This window comes from Nilaparvata lugens, chromosome 14 (assembly GCF_014356525.2).
Source record: "Nilaparvata lugens isolate BPH chromosome 14, ASM1435652v1, whole genome shotgun sequence".
NCBI classification, from domain to species: domain Eukaryota; kingdom Metazoa; phylum Arthropoda; class Insecta; order Hemiptera; family Delphacidae; genus Nilaparvata; species Nilaparvata lugens.
This window is the reverse complement of record NC_052517.1, coordinates 869,476-895,959: the sequence shown is the minus strand read 5'-3', so window position 1 is coordinate 895,959 and position 26,484 is coordinate 869,476. Positions and strand designations below refer to the sequence as shown.

The 26,484-nt window shown below is 34.1% G+C and overlaps 1 protein-coding gene across 1 annotated transcript in view; it reads left to right on the top strand.

Annotated features, from left to right (window-relative positions):
• LOC120354253 (formin-like protein) overlaps positions 1-26,484 on the top strand; it is a 47,103-nt gene that overhangs the window by 12,424 nt on the left and 8,195 nt on the right. Inside the window, exons 2-5 of the mRNA XM_039441127.1 lie at positions 3,860-3,943; positions 14,882-14,965; positions 17,149-17,228; positions 23,959-24,107. Of these exons, the coding sequence (XP_039297061.1) occupies positions 3,860-3,943; positions 14,882-14,965; positions 17,149-17,228; positions 23,959-24,107 (397 nt within the window). The remainder of the gene's footprint in view (positions 1-3,859; positions 3,944-14,881; positions 14,966-17,148; positions 17,229-23,958; positions 24,108-26,484) is intronic.

Here is a 26,484-nt window from a genome sequence, read left to right as displayed (position 1 = left end):
AATCATTGAAAAAAATATTTTTTTGATGAGTAAAATATGATTGTTTATTTTAAACAAGAACTCCAACCACCATTTTCAATTTCCATCGTAGTTTACGTGTTTGAACGACTGGCCAATCGCAAGCCAGTACTGATAGCCACGCCTCTAAGCTCTTCCTACTAGAACCTGATTGGTGGACACTCCTCTCCGAATGACTAGTTTTCAAATCTGCCACTAGGTGGCACCAGGTATAGGGTCAACTATTCATTTCTTGTTTGTTGATTCTCTTCATACTTCTGCTTTTTCATTATATTTCATTTTATTTATTCATAGACAATAGATACAATGCAGGTAAAAACAACAGGCATTCGCCCAAAACTGCTTCAAACCTTAATTAGGCATACACAGTCTAGAGGTTATGTAAAAATGATAACTTAATTCACACACTATTTTGAGTCCAAAAAATGTATTTCTTCAAGTCTACAAACAATTTGGCAACAGTGCAGTGTTAGAAAAGGATAGCACTATCTGCTTTGTGGAATAATAGACAAGGATAGGAACACCAATGTTGATTAAGTGCTTACTTTATAACGTTAACCTCACTACAGCAAATTAGTGTTCGACATTATGATACAGTATCAACACAATATGATACAGTATCATCTCAACTTGACACAAAACAGGATAGAGCTGTCTGCTTTGTGGAATGATAGACAAGGATACCTTAGGTACATTGGGATTCCCGTTTACATTAATTCCTTTGGAGGATACGATATATTTGTTCTAATTTCCTTGTTCTAAGTACAATCATAATGCATATCCTTATCTCCATTACGTCAAATGATTCTGCAGCTGATACGTTGAATTATCCTCATGTTATGACATTAATGCAACTCTTGTAGTCTCTGATAGGTAGGATTTGGTAGAGAGTTAGTGGGAAGGATATTTTTAATATTCTTTCCGAAGAATGGACATTGATATGTCCAAAGCTCCGCCAATTTATGTAGATGCATAACAATATGATTATTATCTAGAGTTATTATATTACAAACTGCTTTTTCATATCATATACAGTTCAATAATTATTTTCTTAGTCTATATTATGTAAATTCATCTATAATTTTGCTGTATTGTAAGCTATTGTATATCAGTGTATAAGCCATATATATTGTAATCTACATAAATAAAGTACTCAATCAATCAATCAATGTAATACATTATCGTACCGCAGTGATAAATTTTTAATTAAATTAGATTTATCTATTCTTATCCCAATTAATATGCCGGCTTGTACTCACTAATTCACAATAACTGGCAATATAGCTCTCTATTAAATGAAATTCACGAAATATGGAGTGTAGAATATTTGGTTGGTATTTTTAAGAAATTGGTTGATATTTGGATGAAATGCGAATTGAATTGGGATAATATAATACTGTGTTGTATCTACACTAATCGGCCCACAAACCGCCGGTTATCAAAACTGATATTGGAAGAAAAAAACCGTCTAATATTGGAAGAAAAATATATTCGAAGACTTACATCTCAGAGAAAAAGAAAGAGAAAGAGAGAGAGAGAGAGAGAGAGAGAGAGATGACGAGAGAGAGAGAGAGATGAGAGAGAGAGGTGGAAAGAATGAGTTGTTGTGTGGGGGAAGAGAGATAAGATAAGATCTCATATACTATATTATTGATAATTATATACTCTCTCTCAAAGAGAGAGTGAATGAATGAGGGTGTGTGGGAGAGGTAAGAGAAATAGGGGCTGTAGGGTGTTATAGTAGAGTGTTGAAGTCAAGGCAACAACCCGGATATAAAGAAGAACGCAGAAGGAAAAAGGTAGAAGAAGAAGAGGAAGAAGAAGGAACAGTGGAGAAGGAGGAAAAGAAGAAGGTGTAGGAGAAGAGGAGAAGGAGGAAAAGAAGAAGAAGAAGGCAGGAGAAGAAGTTGATGAGGAAAAAGAAGAATTATAATATAGATTGACGATAAGAAGAGGATTTGAGCACACAATGGAAAAATAACTGTAATAGCAAAACCGCGAAAAGGATCAGAAGGTGTGGTGGGACAGAAAATGAAGAAAGAAGACGAGGAAGAAGAAGGAGAAGAACTGGAAGAGGGTGAGATGAGAATAAGGATGATGAGATGAAAAAGAAGAAGTGGAAGAAGAAGAAGACACAATTTCGTGTGTTACAGTTCATCAACCACTTTGATAGATTTTTCTTTGTTTTTTTTCGATTGGCTTTTGTCTCTGGATTGTTTTATATCGATTCACGATTATCTTGATGCATGCAATCTCACCATAATAATTATAGAGTACTCTATAGTCTACTATTTGTCATTACATACTCTTTCCATCAATATCTCTTGTCTCTTTCTTTTTCTTGAATTTTTATTTATCCTAGAATTTCCAATTTCCTGTCAGCTGTATTTGGGTTTTATCTATCCTTGTCTATTATTCGACAAAGCAGATAGCTTTATCCTGTTTTGTATCAAACTATGGTGTTGTGTATCAAGTTGAGATGATAATATATCATATTGTATTGGTGTTGTATCATATTGTGGTAATACTGAAATTGTCGATATGTCGAACACTAATTATTGCTATAGTGAGGTCCACGTTATAATAGCAGTATTTGTTTTACATTGTTGTTGCTATCCTTGTCTATCATTCCACAAAGCAGATAGCGCTATCCTATTCTACCTCCGCAAAATTTCCAGATCGTTTTTCAACAATGTAGACATATAATCAATCAACATAATAATCTCAATCTTGAAAATATATTGTTAAATAATTGGAAAATATATTTTCCTACAGTTACGTTGAAAAGTGGCCATTGCTGCACTGATTACAGAACGCAAAAAATCTCTTTTCCGCTCTAGTGCGGGAAAAATTTTTCCTGCACTCCAGATTTGTAACATGGCAACGCAAAATAGTTAGTAGGTTATATGGAGCACCAGTGCAGCAAAATAAAAATTAAGTTGGTAACAGTGACTGGTGCACGTTATAAGAATCTTAATGGGGTGGACAACAGTGGATGACAGCAGTTGACAGCACACAGCCGCCCCACCATTCAAACACACATACTACATTCTATTTTATTTATTAATAATAAAATTACACAGATTTACATTTGATCGATTTCAGGCAATTTTACCCATAATCACCCACTTTTCATATTCAATGGTAACTGTACGAAAAACTTAATGTGAAATAGGTGCGCAAAGTTCCTCTGCTGCACTCAACAAACCATTCCGCCCTCGCCTACGGCTCGGGCGTAAACTTTTCTTTCGGTGCAGCAAACTGTCACTTTGCGCACTAGTTGCACAAATAACTATTTCTTGACGAATAGAATATGATTGATTATTTTAAACAAGAATGAACAGTTGATGTTACATGAATCAGCTATCCTCTATAGAAGGCAGTGGCAAGGCTTATCGGTAACGCTTCGCTCCTATATTTCTCCACTGCCATTATAACGTGGACCTCACCATTGTCTTTCTCTTCAATTCTGGATTTTTTGGATTCAAATTTTCAAATTTCGTTGTGTACGTTTTCTATATAGTACTCCTATAGTACTCCTCCGTTTTCTATAGTACTCCTTGGCCTCCTCTATCATTTGCCTCCATTGTACTCTATTCATGGCAGCACGCCTTCAATTGGTGACCCCAACAACTCTTGCTTCTCCGGCAACTGCATCCATCCACCCCAAACTTGGTCCACCAGGGGTCATATCTTTTTCATCTAATACTGGCTTTATTTATTTTGACGTTTGTTCCTTTTTATGGTATCCTTTCTCTAAAACTCCTATAATTTTCTTTTATTCTGGACTTGTTTATTTCTAATTTTTATGTCTAATTTTTCCATTTTTTGTATGTTTCAGGCTTCCATGGATCTTCCACCTGACAAGGCAAAACTGCTGAAACAATATGACGACGAAAAGAAGTGGGGACTCATCTGTGATCAGGTAATTCATTTATTTATTCTAATTAATAAATAATCAAATTATTTCATTTTAATTCAAAATTAATTAACATTATTACATCAAATTTCTAATAGCTCCAATGTTTGTATATTCGTGTCATCTTTGTTGACCGAACGAAGTGAGGTCTGAAGGTGCGTTCAGACTTTGGCTCTGCTCCGCAACCGAACGTCACTCCAGCAGAGCGATTGATGATCGACCGGGGAGCAACAGTGGTTCGACCGGGGAACGCGAGAACATCTAACATCTTCCGTAACGTTCATGATGGGTGCATGATGGGCGACGCGACTGTGGTTCGATGGTGGTGCGAGGGCGGTACGAGGGAGGAGCGTGCTCGGTGCGGGTGGAAGCGCGAATATGTGTACGCAGCTAAGATCAAGTCGACGGTCGGCATTTCTCTTAATGTTTAAATTTATATGTTGCGCATTCACGGCGAAACGCGGTAATAGATTTTCTTGAAATTTGACAGGTATGTTCCTTTTTTAATTGCGCGTCGACGTATATACAAGGTTTTTGGAAATTTTGCATTTCAAGGATAAATAAAAGGAAAAAAGGAGCCTCCTTCATACGCCAATATTAGAGTGAAAATCATACTAGAGAATTATTCATCATAAATCAGCTGACAAGTGATTACACAGATGTGTGGAGAAGCCAGTCTATTGCTGTATGTCCATAAGGTCTATAGTTTTAATCAGGTACTTGTGGATGAGAATACTGCGTGAGGTCTACTGTTCACAGAACTACTATTTATTTTAATTCAAAATTAATTACCTCTATTCAATCCAATTTCCAATAACCCCAATGTTTGTATATTCGTGTTATCTTTGTAGATTTTGTTTCTAGTAAACGGTTGATATCTGACGAGCAGCTTCAAACTATAGTCAGCTCCACTCCACGTTATAATGGCAGTATTTGATTAACATTAGTGTTGCTATCCTTGTCTATCATTCCACAAAGCAGATAGCTCTATCCTGTTTTGTATCAAATTATGGTGTTGTGTATCAAGTTGAGATGATACTGTATCATATTGTCGAACACTAATTGCTATAGAGAGGTCCACACTTATAATGGCAGTATTTGATTAACATTGGTGTTGCTATCTTTGTCTATCATCTGACAAAGCAGATAGCTCTATCCTGTTTTGTATCAAATTTTGGTGTTGTGTATCAAGTTGAGATGATACTGTATCATATTGTCGAACACTAATTACTATAGTGAGGTCCACACTTCTAATGGCAGTATTTGATTAACATTGGTGTTGCTATCCTTGTCTAACATTCGACAAAGCAGATAGTACTATCCTTTTCTAGCACCGCAAAGTTGCCAGATCACTTTTGAACAATGTTCAAATATAATAGATTGACAAAATATTCAATCTCAATAATTAGGAAAATTTAAAATTTAATCATTGAAAAGTGAATAGAAAATGATTGATTTAATAAATTATAATAATCTATACTATAATAAAGGAAAGAACTGGCTTATACAGGTAGGGGATAGGAAATTCACCAATGACGCATCATCACGTCTCAACTACTCAACTCATTAACTTCACATTTTGCATATAGATTCTTAATTCACCAAGGATGGTTATAGGCCTTTTTTATCAAGGTTTTAGTGTATCTTTAATCTTAGAAAAATATATTATGTCGGCAAATAAAACATAACTGATTATTTAAAACAATAATGAACAGTTGATATTACATCTGATAAACCGGTATCAGCTATCCTCTGTAGAAGGCAATGGCAAGGCAGAGTATCGGAAACGCTGTTCTGATATCTTTCTCTACTGCCATTGTAACGTGGACCTCGCTATGGTGGAATCACGGTAAATTGGGATTTTAGTTAATGGGCTATTTTAGGAGCTGCTTCATTCATAAAACTTCACTGATTACAATATGCTATCGTATGTGAGAGAAAAAGAGAATGATAGTGAGAGAGAGATTCAGTGAGTGTGTGTGAGAGAGAGAGAGTATGAGAGAGAGAAAGAACGGATATAAAGAACGAGAAAAATAATAATGTGAACGACTCCATCATTTTTATCAACTATTTCAATTGCAATACTATGATAGGTGGGAGACTGAGAGAAATAATACTCAAAGACAGAGAGAGAGAGCAGATATAGTGAACGGGAAAATAAAAAATATTGTCAATGACTCAATTATTACTTAGAATTATTAAAAATTCCATTTGCAATACTATGATAATATATAATTGACCGAGCGAAGTGAGGTCTAAGATTCAAGTCGACGGTTTGGCATTTCTCTTAATGTTTTAATGTCTATATATGTTGCGCATTTACGGCGAAAAGCAGTAATAGATTTTCATGAAATTTGACCAGAGAGAATAGAATAGACTATTCTATTCTATTCTCTCTGAATTTGACAGGTTGTTCGTTTTTTAATTGCGCGTCGACGTATATACAAGGTTTTTGGAAATTTTGCATTTTAAGGATAATACAAAAGGAAAAGGAGTCTCCTTTGAACGCCAATATTACCGTAAAAATCAGACTTTTGAATAATTCATCATAACTCAGCTGCCCAGTGGACTACTAGTAGCTCTGTGAACAGTAGACCTCATGCAGTATTCTCATCCACAAGTACCTGATTGAAACTATATACCTTATGGAAATACAGCAATAGACTGGCTTCTCCACACATCTGTGTAATCACTTGTCAGCTGATTTATGATGAATAATTATATAGTCCGATTTTTACCATAATATTGGCGTATGAAGGAGGCCCATTTTCCTTTTATATTATCCTTGAAATGCAAAATTTCCAAAAACCTTGTATATACATCGACGCGCAATTAAAAAAGGAACATACCTGTCAAATTTCATGAAAATCTATTACCGCGTTTCCCCGTAAATGCGCAACTTATAAACATTAAGAGAAATGCCAAACCGTCGACTTGAATCTTGGACCTCACTTCGCTCGGTCAATGATAGGTGGTAATGTGGGAGACTGAGTGAAATAATACAGAGAGATTGATTGATTGATTGATTTGAGTACTTTATTTATGTAGATTACAATATATACACTGGCTTATACACTTATATACAATAGCTTTCAATACAGCAAAATTATAGATGAATTAAAATATAAATTAAGAAAATAATTATTGAGCTGTATAAGATATGAAAAACAGCAATTAGAATAACAACTATAGATAAAATAGATAATATTGTTATGCATGTACATAAATTGGCGGAGCTTTGGACATATCAATGTCCATTCTTCGGAAACAATATTCAACATATTCTTTCCACTAACTCTCTACCAAAAGAAGAGAGAGAGTGAGAGAGTGTGTGTGTGTAAGAGAGAGAGAGAGTGATTGAGAGAGAAAGAGCAGATATAGTGAACGGGAAAATATTGTCAATGACTCAATAATTACTAACTAGAATTATTAAAAGTACCAGTTGCAATACTATGACATGATATGTAAGAGACAGAGAGAAAAAATATCATAAAAAGAGAGAAAGAGAGAGAGAGTTGTGTGAAGAGAGAGAGGAGAGATAAATCAACTTTGTCGATGACTCAATTTGAAATTTAGAATAGATGACCTTTGTACGCTATCTTCTCATTCTATTGCATTAACTATGTTTTTAGAAATGAACAATCATATGATTGGGAGGGGGGATCATTAATTAAGAGGACGTGACGTCATAGAGCCTGATGCAGTTACACCAACCTAACGGTATAGAGAAACAAAAAACCTTGATAATGGTACTATTATGTATTATTGGAATATAGTTAGACTCATGTTATATAGTCAATTGAAAAGATAGGACTACAGAGTTGCCGATTCTCTGTTACCACCACCTCCTATAGTAGATGGCAGCGGGATTCAAGTCATCCCTGTACATCTGATTAATTGTTGATGCTTGTTAATAATAATTTATTATATCACTCACTATAGTCACAAAATTATTGGATAAATACATTTTCAGGAACGCCCTCCAATAAATATTATATTCTTTACTGTAGGCCTATATGATAATGTATATTAGAAAATCAATTATATCTATTGATTTTATTACTTTCCTTGCCCTATTACCATAGGTAAGGAAAGTATTGCTTTCCGAAAAAAATTAAGGTACCCCAATTTCTAAATCTCTATACGTTTTAAGGTCCCCTGAGTACGAAAAAGTGGTTTTTGGGTTTGGTCTGTATGTGTGTGAGTGTGTGTGTGTGTGTGTGTGTGTGTGTGTGTGTGTGTGTGTATGAGTGTATGTGCGTCTGTGTACACGATATCTCATCTCCCAATTAACGGAATGACTTGAAATTTGGAACTTAAGGTCCTTTCACTATAAGGATCCGACACGAACAATTTCGATCAAATGTGATTCAAGAATGGCGAAAATGTTGTCAAAAACAGGGTTTTTCGCGATTTTCTCTAAAACGGCTCCAACGATTTTGATTAAAGTTATACCTGAAATAGTCATCGATAAGCTCTATCAACTGCCACAAGTCCCATATCTGTAAAAATTTCAGGAGCTCCGCCCCATCTATGCAAAGTTTGATTTCAGATTCTCAATTATCAGGCTTAAGATACAATTTAAACAAAAAAATTCAGTGGGAAAGATTGAGCATGAAATCTCTACAATTAATGTTCAGTATCATTTTCACCTAAAATTGAAATTAAGCTTTAAATTCGAGAAAATGTGATTATTCAATTGCAAATTCTTGTTGATTCTATTGAATCATTCACTATGAAGAGATAGCAGACCTCATGTGTGTCTCCAGCGTTATTGCCCTGTCACCAGCTGGCTCAAATCTTTGAATAGTAGACTTGAGATGCGCGGAAACACTAGCGTCAGGTGATCAATTTTCATAACGGCAAGGAGAGTTGTGTGAGTGCGCCACACCAGATTTTTCATGTCTATATTGACTGGACTATAATGGCAGTATTTAAAATTATAAATATCAGATATCCAGAGATGACTAGAAGGCGGTGGAAACAGAAAATTGCAAATAATGTCGTGCTATTATTGACCGAACGAAGTGAGTACATCTGATAAATTGTTGATGCTTTTTAATAATCATCTATTAATATCGGGGTACCGAGCTTTGCTCTGGAGTGTAAAAGCATAGAAAATTTGTAACGAAAGATTGAATTTATAGTTTATATTTATTTATTCATTTTCTCTGTCGTACAATTATTTTTACAGTTATATGAGGAGGCACAACAGGCTTATGCCCAAAACTGTCCCTTTTCAAATTTATACTACAGTCCAAATCAAAATCTAGGATAAGCTACTATCACTCATCAAAATAACAATTTATTCACACTTCAAAAAATCTGGTGTGGCGCACTCACACAACTTTCCTTGCCGTTATGGAAATTGATCACCTGACGCTAGTGTTCACGCGCATCTCAAGTGTACTATTCAAAGATCTGCCAGCTGGTGACAGGACAATAACGCTGGAGACACACGAGGTCTGCTATCTCTTCATAGTGAATGATTTAATAGAATCAACAGTTGCCAACAGTTTGCATTATTGAATAAACACATTTTCTCGAATTTCGAACTTATTTCCAATTTCAGGTGAAAATGTCACTGAACAATTATTGTAGAGATTTTCATGCTCAATCTTTTCCATGCTCAATCTTTTCCATCTAAATTCTTTTGTTCAAATTTTATCTGAAGCCTGATAATTGGGAATCTAAAATCACACTGCACTGATGGGGCGGAGCTCCTGAAATTTTTACAGATATGGGACTCGTGGCAGTTGATAGAACTTATTAATGACTATTTTTGGTATAAATTTGATCAAAATCGTTGGAGCCGTTTTCGAGAAAACAGTGAAAAACATTGTTTTTTAGTCATTATCCGCCATTTTTCTCAAGGATATTACGGAGCTTCTGAAATTTTCTCAGTAATTAAACTCATGCCAGTTGATAGGGCTTATAAATAGCTATTCATGGTATAAATTTAAAGAAAATCGTCAAAGCCGTTTTCGAGAAAACCGTGAAAAACATGGTTTTTTAGTCATTATCCTCCATTTTTCTCAACAATATTACGGAGCTCCTGAAATTTTCCCCAGAAATGAGACTCATGCCAGTTGATAGGGCTTATAAATAGCTATCCATGGTATAAATTTGAAGAAAATCGTTAGAGCCGTTTTTGAGAAAAGCGTGAAAAACATGGTTTTTTAGTAATTATCCGCCATTTTTTCCGCCATCTTGAATTGAATTTCTTATTGTCGGATCCTCATGGTATAAGGACCTTAAGTTTAAAATTTCAAGTCAATCGGTTAATTAGGAATGGAGTTATCGTGTTCACAGACATACACACATACACACACAACACACACACACACAGACCAACACCCAAAAATCATGTTTTTGGACTCAGGGGGCCTTGAAACGTATTGAAAACTTGGGGTACCTTAATTTTTTTTGGAAAGCAATACTTTCCTTACCTATGGTAATAGGGCAAGGAAAGTAAAAACAAACACATCATTAATTACAAAATAATAGATTTACTATGAATTCGATTTAGAATGATATACTACAATTTAGAATGTTTGCTACAATATTTTGTTAATATACTATGTATCACTGAAAGTATCTAGTTACTGTTTTGGACTTTCTGAAGTAAACATGTTTTCTAAAAAAAAGAGAAATAGACGAAAATAAGTTTCTCTTGCTGAATTTTTCTTCTCGTGAGATCAGCTGGATGATCCCACACACATGCACTCGTTCACTCTCTTCCATTACGGTACGACAAAATTTCCAGCTGTTTTTCCAAAGACGTATTTATACTTTCAATGTCCTTCAGCGAGTTATCCAAGGGTTGAGACCTAGTGCAATCGAATCTTCATATCATAAACCTACTTTGTTCCAAATTTCGTGAAAATCGTTGGAGCCGTTTTCGAGATCCGTTGAACATAAATACCCATATAACCAAATAAATAAATAAATATATATATATATATATATATATATATATTATATATATATATATACAGAAATTGCTCGTTTAATATAATAGGAAATCACTATAGTCACAAAATTATTGGATAAAGATTTTCGGGAACGCCCTCCAATAAATATTCTATTCTTTACTGTAGGCCTATATGATAATGTATATGATGTGATAAATCAATCATATTTATTTGATGATTCTATTCGTATTTATTCTTGTACTGTATATTTATTAATTTATATTACATACAGAAGCTCACAGAATCGATGAAGAGCCTTATTCACACTAGTAACTGAAACAACAATATTTAATTTAATGTATTTGATGATATATGAGATAAATCAATTATATTTATTTTATGACTCTATTACCCGGTTATCTTGTTATTTACAATAGTTATATGTTGTTGGTAGTCTAATAAATTTCTTCAGTAGTTATCTCTTAATTTAATTACAGTTCTATCTTTATTAGTCTAGTCAATAAATATTTACATTATAATTATCAAACCTTTAAAATTATTATCGTTTGTATTTGATCACTATATAGTGAGGTCCACGTTATAATGGCGGTGTTGAAAGATATCAGAAGAACGTTGCCGATCCTCTGTCTTGTCAATGACTTGATGTAGTTGATACAGGTTTATTGATGTAATATTAACTGTTCATTCTCGTTTAAAACTAGTAGTTCTGTGAACAGTAGACCTCACGAAATATTCTCATCCTCAAGTACCTGATTGAAACTATAGACCTTATACAAATACAGTAACAATAGACTGGCTTCTCCACAAATTTGTGTAATCAATTGACGGCTGATTTATAATGAATAATTCTATAGTCTGATTTTTACTCCAATATTGGCGTATGATGGAGGCTCCTTTTTCATTTTATATTATCCTTGAGATGCAAAATTTCCAAAAACCTTGTATAAACGTCGACGAGCAATTAAAAAGGAACATACCTGTCAAATTTCATGAAAATTACCGCGTTTCGCCGTAAATGCGCAACATTTAAACATTAAGAGAAATGCCAAACCGTCGACTTGAATCTTAGACCTCACTTCGCTCGGTCAATAATCAGTTATATTTTATTGAGCAAGAAATTATATTTCTCAAAAATTTCAATCAATTGAATGAGTTTTAATCAAAAGTAATGAATCCCAATGATTAAGATGAAATATTTTAATTAATTATTAATTATACATTGTTAAAAGACGATCTGACAACAGAGCAAAGCGAGAAAGGGATAGCGCTATCAGCTTTGTTGAATGGTAGACAAGGATAGCAATACCATCGCTAATCAAACACTGCCATTGTAACGTGGACCTCACTATAGCAATTATTGTTAGACAATATGATACAGTATCATCTCAACTTGATACACAACACCATAATTTGATACAGAACAGGATAGAGCTATCTGCTTTGTGGAATGATAGACAAGGATAGCAATACCATCGCTAATCAAACACTGCCATTATAACGTAGACCTCACTATAGCAATATAGTGTTCGACAATATGATACAGTATCGACAGAATATGATACAGTATCGACATAATATGATACAGTATCATATCAATTTGATTCACAACACCATAATTTGATACATAACAGGATAGAGCTATCTGCTTTGTGGAGTGATAGACAAGGATAGCAACACCAATGTTAATCAAACACTGCCATTATAACGTGGACCTCACTGTAGCAATATAGCTTATCATTCACCCAATGCTGAAAGTTTCCAGTTTATATTATCATATTTATATAAATTTCCCTTAACGGAATTCGTTTGTAAAATTATGTTGATTTTGTTTAAATTAGTTTTGATATATTTGATTTTGTTTCCATATCCAATTGTATGTTTAATTTATTCTAGTCTTCTCTCTTTTCGATTTGTCTTTCTATTATTCACTTCTTATTAATATTGTTTGGTTTTTGTTAAATATTCTGTGATTTTATCTCGATTCGTTGAATATAATCCTATATAATTGTTCTTCTCAAATATAATCCTATAGTGAGATCAACGTTATAATGACAGTATTTGATTGACATGGTGTTGCTATCCTTGTCTATCACTCCACAAAGCAGATAGCTCTATCCTGTTTTGTATCGAATTATGGTGTAGTGTATCAAGTTGACATGATACTGTGTCATATTGTGTCGATACTGTATCATATTGTCGATTACTAATTGCTATAGTGAGGTCCACGTTATAATGGCAATGTTTGATTAACATTGGTGTTGCTATCCTTGTCTATCATTCCACAAAGCAGATAGCTCTATCCTGTTATGTATCAAATTATGGTGTTGTGTATCAAGTTGACATGATACTGTGTCATATTGTGTCGATACTGTATCATATTGTCGAACACTAATTGCTATAGTGAGGTCCACGTTATAATGGCAGTATTTGATTAACATTGGTGTTGCTATCCTTGTCTATCATTCCACAAAGCAGATAGCTCTATCCTGTTATGTATCAAATTATGGTGTTGTGTATCAAGTTGACATGATACTGTGTCATATTGTGTCGATACTGTATCATATTGTCGAACACTAATTGCTATAGTGAGGTCCACGTTATAATGGCAGTATTTGATTAACATTGGTGTTGCTATCCTTGTCTATCATTCCACAAAGCAGATAGCTCTATCCTGTTATGTATCAAATTATGGTGTTGTGTATCAAGTTGAGATGATACTGTATCATATTGTGTCGATACTGTATCATATTGTCGAACACTAATTGCTATAGTGAGGTCCACGTTATAATGGCAGTGTTTGATTAACATTGGTGTTGCTATCCTTGTCTATCATTCCACAAAACAGATAGCTCTATCCTGTTTTGTATCGAATTATGGTGTAGTGTATCAAGTTGACATGATACTGTGTCATATTGTGTCGATACTGTATCATATTGTCGATTACTAATTGCTATAGTGAGGTCCACGTTATAATGGCAATGTTTGATTAACATTGGTGTTGCTATCCTTGTCTATCATTCCACAAAGCAGATAGCTCTATCCTGTTTTGTATCAAATTATGGTGTTGTGTATCAAATTGATATGATACTGTATCATATTGTGTCGATACTGTATCATATTGTGGTTGTTCTTGTTCGATAGTGAGGTCCACGTTATAATGGCAGTGTTTGATTAACATTGGTGCTGCTATCCTTGTCTATCATTCCACAAAGCAGATATCGTTATCCTTTTTTAGCTTAGCAAGTTAGCCAGATCGTTCTCAACAATTTAGAAATATAATTAAACAACAGAATATTCAATCTTGATTATGAAAATTTATTATCCAACCATTGATAATTATTATGTTCTTGGAGAATAAAGTATAATTGATAATCCCAAACAAGAATGAACAGTTAATATTTTCATCAGATATCCTGGTATCAGCTTTTCTCCTTAGAAGGCAGTGGCAAGGCAGAGAATCGGCAACGCTGTCCTCTCATCTTTCTCCTCTGTCATCACAACGTGGACCTCACTATAGTATATTCTTTTGAAAATTAAAATATAATATATTTTTTCAAAAATCAATTTTCAACGTCATTTATGTCAAACCATGTTGTGAGTTTAATACTTATATTATAGTTTATTTATTTTATTAATAAAGTGCCGGTTGCACAAAACCTGGTTAAATTTTTACCGTGATTAATTAACCAATCAGAGAAGTCGTCTGTCCAATAAAGCCTCCCTGATTGGTTCTCGTAGAGTTAATCACGGTTAAAATTTAACCGGCTTTTGTGCAACCGGGCCTCAGTATCCTTTTTCAAAACGATTTTCTGTTACTCTCGACATTTATGTCTTAACATGTCGTGAGTAATAAAATAAAGTTTTTAAAGAAAAGGTTCCCAATTTGATTTTTAAAATTTTTACATAAATACGAGTATCGCTTACCAAAATTATATTCTGTCTTATATATATATATTTTCATTCCTTCATTTTTTCCGTTTTCAAATTTCAAATTTCTTTCTTTTTTCAGGAACTCGTTCAAGCTAAAGACCCACCTTCACATTATTTAAATAATTGCGGACATATTTGGATCCCAAGCATCAAGAATTATAGGGTGAGTTCTATTTATTTATTTTTGCGATTACTAATTATCATTAATTATTAATTACCAATTATAATTAATCATCAATTACTAATTTTTACTAGTTTATAAATCGAAATTCGGGGGAGTAGGGTAAGCTCTATTATTTTATTTCTCAAGAAGTTATAGGATGAGTTCTATTTATTTCCTATTTATTTATTTTCGCGATTACTAATTATCATTAATTATTAATTACTAATTATTACTAGTTTATCAAACGAAATTCTGGGGAGAAGGGTAAGCTCTATTTATTTCCTATTTATTTATTTTTATGTTTACTAATTATTAATTACTAGTTATTCCTAGTGTATTAATCAAAATTCGGGTAAGCAACAGTTTTGAGCTGTGCCTGTTTGTCCTTCCCCAATCATTTTATGTCCAGTTACCGAGCTCGGGATTAGGCTAAGTTCTAGACTTTAAACAGCTGGAGTCAGAAATTTGGCTTTCCGAAACGGGGCGTAGTCGCAGATTTTATGAAAATCTTTAATTTTCTCATTTCTATAATTGGTAACGTTTTCCCTTGACGTAATGAAACATTCCTAAATAATTCAAAATAGCTGAAACTACACACTATTTTCTCTTTATGTTATTTTGTGTTCAATTTTCTAGTTTTTCGAAATTCAATTTAAATGTGGACTGTGACAACGCTCCGTTTCGGGAAGCCAATTTTCTGACAACAGCTGTTTAAAGTCTAGAATTTGGCTAAATCACGAGCTCGGAAACCGGCCCTACAAGTAGATTTTAACGTACAAGTAGATGTCAGACCTTTTTGAATATAATATTTGTAACAATTTATTATATTGGAAGTAGGATGTGTGGTATTTAACAGCTAGGGGGGAAGTCCGACCCCATTCAGTTATGAACCAATTGAATGAATTCCCCTCTTCTTTCAATTCTTTTTAACCACCTTTTCTCTCTCTTTCTCCCTGCTTCATCTTCATTCTTTTCCTTCTTCTTCTTCGTCTTCCTTTCATTTTGATAATGTCTCTTCTCACTTTCATTACTTTCCGTTCATTCTCTTCATTCGAATTTCAACATAGTCTTCGTCTTCTCCTCTCTCGATTCCTTGTTCTTCTCTTGCTTCTTCTTCCAACTGCATTCACATTCTTCCTTTATTCTTCTTCTTCTTCTTCTTCTTCTTCTCTCCCTTATTTACATCCCACTACACCTCTTTCCACCCCTTTTTTCAAATTTCTCCACAATCTCCATAATCATAAATTTTCTTTTTTCTTCTGCATCCTCACTTCGTCATCCTACTCCTCTTCTTCTCCTACTCCTTCCCATTCTTCTTCTACTTCTACTCCTTCTACTTCTTCTTCTTCTCTCCCTTATTTACATCCCACTACACCTCCTTCCTCCTTTTTTTCAAATTTCTCCACAGTTATCATAATCATAAATTTTCTACTTTTCTCTTCTTCCTGTCCTCCTCCTCCTCCTCCTTCCCTTTCTTTTCCTCCTCCTACCCTTCCTCATTCTCCTTCACCTTCTCTTGTTCCTTCACCTCATCCTCCTCCTCATTTTTTCCCGTTTGTCCTTCTGTGTTACTCCCTCCTCCTTTCCCTCATCGTCCTCTTTTTCTTCCTCACTCTTCTCCTTTTACTTATCTTCTTCTTCCTTCTCCTTTCCGAAGAATGGACATTGATATGTCCAAAGCTCCGCCAATTTATGTACATGCATAACAATATAATTATTATCTATAGTTATTATATTACAAATTGCTTTTTCATATCATATACAGTTCAATAATTATTTTCTTAGTCTATATTATGTAAATTCATCTATAATTTTGCTGTATTGTAAGCTATTGTATATAAGTGTATAAGCCAGTATATATTGTAATCTACATAAATAAAGTATTCAATCAATCAATCAATCCTCCCTCTTCTCCTTCATCGTTACTTCCTAATCCTCCTCTTCCTTGTCATCCTCTTCTTCCTCTTCCTTATCTACCATCCTCTCCTTTTCCACCTAATCCTACCTCTCTTCTCTTGTCGTCTTCTTCTTCTTCCTCATCATTTTTTCTTCATCTTCTTCTTCTCCTCCTCTTCCTCCCGCTCCTCCTTCTATCGAAAGCATTCACCTCTCCTTTCAAACATTTTCCATTCCCATTTTATCATTAGTTTCTCTCTAATCCTTCATTTTTGTATTATTTTCAGAAACGGAAAATAGTAGGAGACGCCACCTCTACTCAGGTGCTGAGAGACTTGGAAATTTCCCTGCGTACCAACCACATAGAGTGAGTAGAAATTTATTTATTTATTTATTTAATTATTTATAAGGTTAGCAAAAAAAATACAAGAATCGGAAAAGAAAAAACAGGCTATTGCCTAAAACTTCTTCAATTTCCTAATTTAGTTTTAAATTGTCCAAATATTATAGGTTATGTCCATTCAAATTTCTACACCAAATCACAATCTAAAATATAAATTAGAATAAAACAAACAATTTTAAATTTGGATGGATTAATAATAAAGGTTTCTTAAAAACATGAAACAAACTATAAATTCACAAAATAAAGAATAAAAACACTTAAATTTTGAGCTCGAAAATATCACATTCACCATAGCTATATAACAGCTGTTTATCAAAAATTGTCAAAATACATCCAAAATAATTCAAATTAAGGCCCGCTAGGCCTGCTAAGCTCCTCTAGACATCTGTGTAATGCATGCAATGAATAATCCACTTGTCAGCTGATTGATTATGAATAATTCTATAGCAATGGTTTACAAAACATCCCACGGCGTGGGTTGCTTTACGTGGATTAGCGTCGGTCTACTTTGCTGCGGGCCTAATGAATTAAAAAGTAATCAAAATTCAATCAGAAAATATCGTACAGCTACTCCAGTTTCAACCTTATTAAAATATTCTTATAGGACAGTTTCAAATCTTCTACTGAAACATTATCATGATCTCTTCAGAATTTTAACAGAGCTTAATGCTCTCACGGTCACAGGCAACGATTTCCTTGCGAATTCCATGCTTTTGCTATATAGTGAGGTCCACGTTATAATGGCAGTATTTGATTAACATTGGTGTTGCTATCCTCGTCTACCATTCGACAAAGCAGATAGCTCTATCCTGTTTTGTATCAAATTATGGTGTTGTGTATCAAGTTGAGATGTTGTGGTTGTTCTTGTTCTATAGCGAGGTCCACGTTATAATGGCAGTATTTGATTAACATTGGTGTTGCTATCCTTGTCTATCATTCCACAAAGCAGATAGCTCTATCCTATTTTGTATCAAATTATGGTGTTGTGTATCAAGTTGAGATGATACTGTATCATATTGTGGTTGTTCTTGTTCTATAGTGAGGTCCACGTTATAATGGCAGTATTTGATTAACATTGGTGTTGCTATCCTTGTCTATCATTCCACAAAGCAGATAGCTCTATCCTATTTTGTATCAAATTATGGTGTTGTGTATCAAGTTGAGATGATACTGTATCATATTGTGGTTGTTCTTGTTCTATAGCGAGGTCCACGTTATAATGGCAGTATTTGATTACATTGGTGTTGCTATCCTTGTCTATCATCCACAAAGCAGATAGCTCTATCCTATTTTGTATATAAATTATGGTGCTGTGTATCAAGTTGAGATGATACTGTATCATGTTGTGGTTGTTCTTGTTCTATAGCGAGGTCCACGTTATAATGGCAGTATTTGATTAACCTTGGTGCTGCTATCCTTGTCTATCATTCCACAAAGCAGATAGCTCTATCCTTATCTACCTCCGCTATGTTGCCAAATCGTTTTTTAACAATTAAAATATAATAATCAACAAAATATTTATTTTCCAATATTGTAAAAATTATAGAAGTCATATTACATAAATTAAGAATTTAAATATTGTGAAAATTATTCAAATCAAATTATCCTAAATTAATTAGTCAAATATGTAAAAATTGTTGAACTCATTATGTAAAAATTAGAAGTCAAATATTCTGAAATTTAATGTAGTCAAATCATAAATTACGAAGTCAAATATTCTAAGGAACTACCTATTGAAGTCAAAATAAATTAAGAAGTCAAATATTGTAAAAATTATAGGCCTAAGTCAAATTTTGTAAATTAAGAAGCCAAATATTGTAAAAATTTGGAGTCAAATTATGTTAATCGAGAAGATCATTTTTCAAGTCAAATACTGTAAAAAACTATTGAAACCATCCATGGAACCAAATCATAGAAATGTTCGAATACTGTTTCGAATAACTTGAACATGCCAATTGACCGAGCGAAGTGAGATCTAAGATTCAAGTCGCCGGTTTGGCATTTCTCTTAATGTTTAAATGTTTATATGCTGCGCATTTACGGCGAAACACGGTAATAGATTTTCATGAAATTTGACAGGTATGTTCCTTTTTTAATTGCTCGTCGACGTATATACAAGGTTTTTGGAAATTTTGCAGTTCAATGATAATATAAAAGGAAAAAGTAGCCTCCTTCATACGCCAATATTAGAGTAAAAATCAGACTATAGAATTATTAATCATAAATCAGCTGACAAGTGTTTTACACAGATGTGTGGAGAAGCAGTCTATTGCTGTATTTCCATAAGGTCTATAGTTTCAATCAGGTACTTGTGGATGAGAATACTGCGTGAGGTCTACTGTTCACAGAACTACTAGTAGTCCACTGGACAGTTGATTTATGATGAATAATTCTATAGTCTGTTTTTTACTCTAATATTGGCGTATGAAGGAGGCTCCTTTTTCCTTTTGTATTATCCTAGAAATGCAAAATTTCAAAAAACCTTGTATATACGTCGACGCGCAATTAAAAAGGAACATACCTGTCAAATTTCATGAAAATCTATCACCGCGTTTCGTCGTAAATGCGCAACATATAAACATTTAAACATTAAGAGAAATGCCAAACCGTCGACTTGAATCTTAGACCTCACTTCGCTCGGTCAATTATATCATAGTTATGCAAATGGGATTTTTAATAATTCTAAGTAATAAATGAGTCATTGACAATATTTTCCCGTTCACTATTCTGCTCTCTCACTCGCTCTCTGTCACTCTGTCTCTCTCACTCTCTCTCTCTGGTAGAGAGTTAGTGGGGAGGATATTTTTAATATTCTTTCCGAAGAATGGACATTGATATGTCCAAAGCTCCGCCAATTTATGTAGATGCATAACAATATAATTATCTATAGTTATTATATTACAAATTGCTTTTTCATATCATAATACAGTTCAATAATTATTTTCTTAGCCTATATTATGTAATTCATCTATAATTTTGCTGTATTGTAAGCTATTGTATATAAGTGTATAAGCCAGTTGACGTCTGTCATATTTATACAGTTTTAGCCGTGACTCAGAACCAGCTGGCATAATCGATATATTCAAATGAGCGACTCTACCTACTACAGTGGCAGGGGGGGGGGCAAATTCACCATAATTTGTCAGTATCACTAGAATGGGGGAGGTAGTGATGGTGAATGCTGGAAAGACTGTTGTGAAGTGAATATTGCACTGTGTGTACCACACCTATGGCATTTCGCGTGCCTTGCTCTTATTTGGCACACACATTATTGGGGACAAAGTTGGCGAGTGAGAGAGAGAGAGAGAGAGAGATAGAGAGAGAGAGAGAGAGAGAGAGAGAGAGAGAGAGAGAGAGAGAGAGAAGATAGTGAGAAAGAGTGAGGGAGATAGAGATTGATTCTATGCCTTTATTAGGATGGAGTTAGAACTCCAGGTTTCTCTGCCACACAACCCTTTTAAGAAAGATTGATTGATCGATTGAGTACTTTATTTTATTAGATTACAATATATACTGGCTTATACACTTATATACAATAGCTTACAATACAGCAAAATTAGATGAATTACATATATAGACTAAGAAAATAATTATTGAGTTGTAAATAATATGAAAAAAAAACAATTTGTATTAACTATAGATAAAATAGATAATATTGTTATGCATCTACATAGATTGCCGGAGCTTTTTTAGAGAGAGAGATTGATTGATTGGTTATATGCCTTTATTAGGGCGGAATTAGGACTCCTGGTCCTCTCTGTCACACAACCCTTTGAGAGAGAGAGAGATTAGATTAGATTAGAGTTCTTTATTTATGTATGTTACAATATTTACTGGCTTATACCATAGAGAAACAATAGCATGAGTAGATATACCATGGTATAGGACGTTTATGTCGCAACTTTTAACTGTTTTCAAGCCGATTACTGTTGATTATTGTCGATTTTACTGTTTTTACCTGGTAAGAGTGTATGAACGGCACAATATGAGAGACTACCAGTGTCACACAGCTTCACGGGAAAGAATTACATGAACTATCGGCTTGAGATAACAGTAAAAGTTGCGACATAAACGCCCTATACCATGGGATATCTACTTATGCTATTGTTTCTCTATGCTTATACTCTAATTTACATTAAGTGAGGGTAATGCTAGTTATTCAACGAATTTTATAAAGTATAAAATAGTATATTTCACACCTGGAGCAGAAAATGAGATTTTTTTCGGCTCGAAATCGGTTTTCAAGTCCGAGGCCGTAGGCCGAGGACTAGAAAAGATTGAGAGCCAAAAAACATTTTTGCCTTGCTGCAAACGATATTTTTCGCCACACTACAGGTATTGCTGACAAATAAATAAAGAATACTTGTTATCGTACCTATCTCTTGATTTTAGTGAGAAGATTAGCAGTCAGGATTTGATTCTTTTAAAATTTCACTGGAATATCACGGGCGTCGTCATCTTCAAGCATTTTTGAAAATTTGAATGCGCTAATCACAATAAAATTGAATAAAATGGTTGCAAAGCGAATACTGAATTAGTTTGATTCGAAACTCGAACTGAAATAATGGCGACTTTGATGATGAAAGTGGACACTCGCCCGATCTAGCGGATGACTTATTAACTACGGACTTCCAAGCGGCTGGAAAGAGAACACTTTCTGGCCTAGACCGGAAAAGAAACCTGTTTCTTACGTCAGACGAGAGTCGTCTGCAAACAAGGTATTTCAGTTCTACGTAGGGAGTGGAAAACAGCTGCTTTCTGTCAGTGTGGCGAAAAATACTTTGAGCAAAAGAAGAAGAAGAGGCTGTAGAATCGTAGAAGGATTCTTAGAAGTAGAAGTTGAAAAACAATGAAGAAGATGGTAGAAAATGTGTTGAAAATTGAAAATATGGAAACAGGAGAAAAAATTTAGAGTGAGATTGATAAACTACGGTGAAGGAGAAGAAAAGGAAGAAGAAGAAGGAGGAGAGGAAGAGGAAGAAGAAGAAGAAGAAGAAATGATCATAATTGATAGGAGAATATTGGACAAGGAGAAATAAAGAAGAAAGAGACGAAAAAGAAGTAGGAGTAGTAGATGCAGGTGTGGAGAAAAAGCAGGTGAAAAGAATGACACGATCTAAGCTAATAAATAATTTGTATGAAACATTAGCTTTGCACTACAAATTTGGTGAAACACCTCTGATTTGTCAACCTACTCACAGTCTATTTCAATTCTTTATTCTTTATTGATTAATACAATAAGTACATCATTCATTAAAATGATAGGGAAAGAAAATATATGGTAACCTTGTGCTATTCCTCTCCTAAATTTAGATAACACATAGTCCGAAATAGGTTGTCTTGTAGTTCATCAATTCACAAAATCATCGGAGAACAATCCCAACATGTTTTGAATATCAATTACATGGAGAGTTAATCCAATTTAAACTGTAGAATGAAATTGTTTCTCATGGAATAAAATAGATTTCTCATCACCTGATAATAAATATCCATAATTGGGTAAATGAATGAGTGATTGGGTATGAAAGATTTTGGTAGGTCATCGTATTTCTACACAGCATACAGACGATTTGGCAACGGTGCGGATTTGGAAAAGGATAGAGCTATCTGCTTCATGGAATGATAGACAAGGATAGCAACACCAATGTTAAACAAATACTACCATTATAACGTGGACCTCACTGTAGCAATTAGTGTTCGACAATATGATACAGTATCAACACAATTTGATACAGTATCATCTCAACTTGATACACAACATCATAATTTGATACAAAACAGACACCAATGTTAATCAAATACTGCCATTATAACGTGGACCTCATTGTAGCAATTAGTATTTTGATATTATTCGACAATATGATACAGTATCATCTCAACTTGATAAACAAGAACATAATTTGATACAAGACAGGATAACGCTATCATCTTTGTGGAATGATAGACAAGGATAGCAACACCAATGTTAATCAAATACTGCCATTATAACGTGGACCTCACTATAGCAATTAGTGTTCGACAATATGATACAGTATCAACACAATATGATACAGTATCATCTCAACTTGATACACAACACCATAATTTGATACAAGACATGATAGAGCTATCTGCTTTGTGGAATGATAGACAAGGATAGCAACACCAATGTTAATTGACCGAGCGAAGTGAGGTCTAAGATTCAAGTCGACGGTTTGGCATTTTTCTTAATGCTTAAATGTTTGCATGTATGAATGTTTAAATGTTTGAATGTTTATATGTTGCGCATGTACGGTGAAACGTGGTAATAGATTGTCATGAAATTTGACAGGTATGTTCCTTTTTTAATTGCGCTTCGACGTATATACAAGGTTTTTGGAAATTTTGCATTTCAAGGATAATATGAAAGGAAAAAGGAGCCTCCTTCATACGCCAATATTAGAGTAAAAATCAGACTATAGAATTATTCATCATAAATCAGCTGACAAGTGATTACACAGATGTGTGGTGAAACCAGTCTATTGCTGTATTTCCATAAGGTCTATAGTTTCAATCTGGTACTTGTGGATGAGAATACTGCGTGAGGTCTACTTTTCACAGAACTACTAGTCAAATACTGCCATTATAACGTGGACCTCACTAAAGGTCTTAGTTGATTTTTTAGTTTGTTACCTGACTACTTATTGTATTATTGTTGATTTTCTGTTGGTTTCAGATGGGTACGCGAATTTTTAAACGAAGAAAACCAGGGCCTCAATTCGCTTGTCAACTATCTCAGTTTTCGCCTACAGATGATGCACTACGAGCAACGCTCTCCCCCCTCTACCACCGCCTCCGAGGAGCGTATCACCAACCTTGTATCACGTGAGTTTCCTCTCTATAATTTTTATTTATTTCCTCTGTGAATTCATATTTTTCTTATTTTCTTATTTACATCGTACCATAGAGGAAATATAGCATAAGAAGATAGAAGATACGCCATGGTTTGTAGAATTCATTCAAAGTTTGAAAATTTTGGTATCAAATTGTAGTGTTGTGTATCAAGTTGAGATAATACTGTATCATAGTATGGTGATACTGTATCATATTGTGTTTCTCTTCTTTTTTTTTTCTCTGAGTATTTTTATTTTTTTATTAGGAGTAACTTAGTACCATAGAGAAAAGATACGTCATGGTTTGTAATTCATTCAAAGTTTGGATGATTTGTATCACATTGTGATGCTGTGTATCAAGTTTAGATGATGTGTTGATACTGTATCATATAGTGTTCCTCTTCATATTTTTTATTTCCTCTGTGAATTTTTTTAATTGGAGTAACATTGTACCATGGAGAAAAGATAGCATAAGAAGATATGCCATGGTTTGTAAAATTCATTCATAGTTTGGAAGTCTTGTATCAAATTTTGATGCTGTGTATCAAGTTTAAATGCTACTGTATCATGATGTGTTGATACTGTATCATATTGTGTTCCTCTTCATATTTTTTATTTCCTCTGTGATTTTTTTTATTTATTTGGAGTAACATTGTACCATGGAGAAAAGATAGCATAAGAAGATATGCCATGGTTTGTAAAATTCATTCAAAGTTTGCAAGTCTTGTATCAAATTGTGATGCTGTGTATGAAGTTGAGATGATACTGTATCATGATGTGTTGATACTGTATCATATTGTGTTCCTCTTCATATTTTTTATTACCTCTGTGATTTTTTTTTTTTTTATTAGGAATAACATCGTACCATAGAGAAAATATAGCATAAGAAGATACGCCATGGTTTGTAGAATTCATTCAAAGTTTGTAAGTCTTGTATCAAATTGTGATGCTGTGTATCAAGTTGAGATGATACTGTATCATGTTGTGTTGAGACTTTATCATTTATGGTTATAGATAGTATAGATAAAAGATAGCATAAGAAGATATGCTGTGTTGCTTAACCACAACCGCGAGGACAAACTGAGGAGTTGAGCAGAGTATTTGAAGTTTTGTATCAAGTTGTGTATGCTGTGTATGAGTTGATATGATACTGTATCATGTTGTGTTGATACTGTATCATTCATGGTTATAGATAGCATAAGAAAGATAGCATAAGAAGATATGCTGTGTTGCTTAACACAACCGCGAGGACAAACTGAGGAGTTGAGCAGAGTATTTGAATGTTTGTATCAAGTTGTGATGCTGCGTGTATGAAGTGATATGATACTGTATCATGTTGTGTTGATACTGTATCATTCATGGTTATAGCATAGAGAAAAGATAGCATAAGAAGATATGCTGTGTTGCTTAACCACAACCGCGAGGACAAACTGAGGAGGTGAGCAGAGTATTTGAAGTTTTGTATCAAATTGTGATGCTGTGTATGAAGTTGATATGATACTGTATCATGTTGTGTTGATACTGTATCATTTATGGTTATAGATAGCATAGAGAAAAGATAGCTTAAGAAGATATGCTGTGTTGCTTAACCACAACCGCGAGGACAAACTGAGGAGGTGAGCAGAGTATTTGAAGTTTTGTATCAAATTGTGATGCTGTGTATGAAGTTGATATGATACTGTATCATGTTGTGTTGATACTGTATCATTTATGGTTTAGATAGCATAGAGAAAAGATAGCTTAAGAAGATATGCTGTGTTGCTTAACCACAACCGCGAGGACAAACTGAGTAGTGAGCAGAGTATTTGAAGTTTTGTATCAAATTGTGATGCTGTGTATGAAGTTGATAATGATACTGTATCATGTTGTGTTGATACTGTATCATTTATGTTATAGATAGCATAGAGAAAAGATAGCTTAAGAAGATATGCTGTGTTGCTTAACCACAACCGCGAGGACAAACTGAGGAGGTGAGCAGAGTATTTGAAGTTTTGTATCAAATTGTGATGCTGTGTATGAAGTTGATATGATACTGTATCATGTTGTGTTGATACTGTATCATTTATGGTTATAGATAGCGATAGAAAAGATAGCTTAAGAAGATATGCTGTGTTGCTTAACCACAACCGCGGACAAACTGAGGAGTGAGCAGAGTATTTGAAGTTTTGTATCAAATTGTGATGCTGTGTATGAAGTTGATATGATACTGTATCATGTTGTGTTGATACTGTATCATTTATGGTTATAGATAGCATAGAGAAAAGATAGCTTAAGAAGATATGCTGTGTTGCTTAACCACAACCGCGAGGACACACTGAGGAGGTGAGCAGAGTATTTGAAGTTTTGTATCAATTGTGATGCTGTGTATG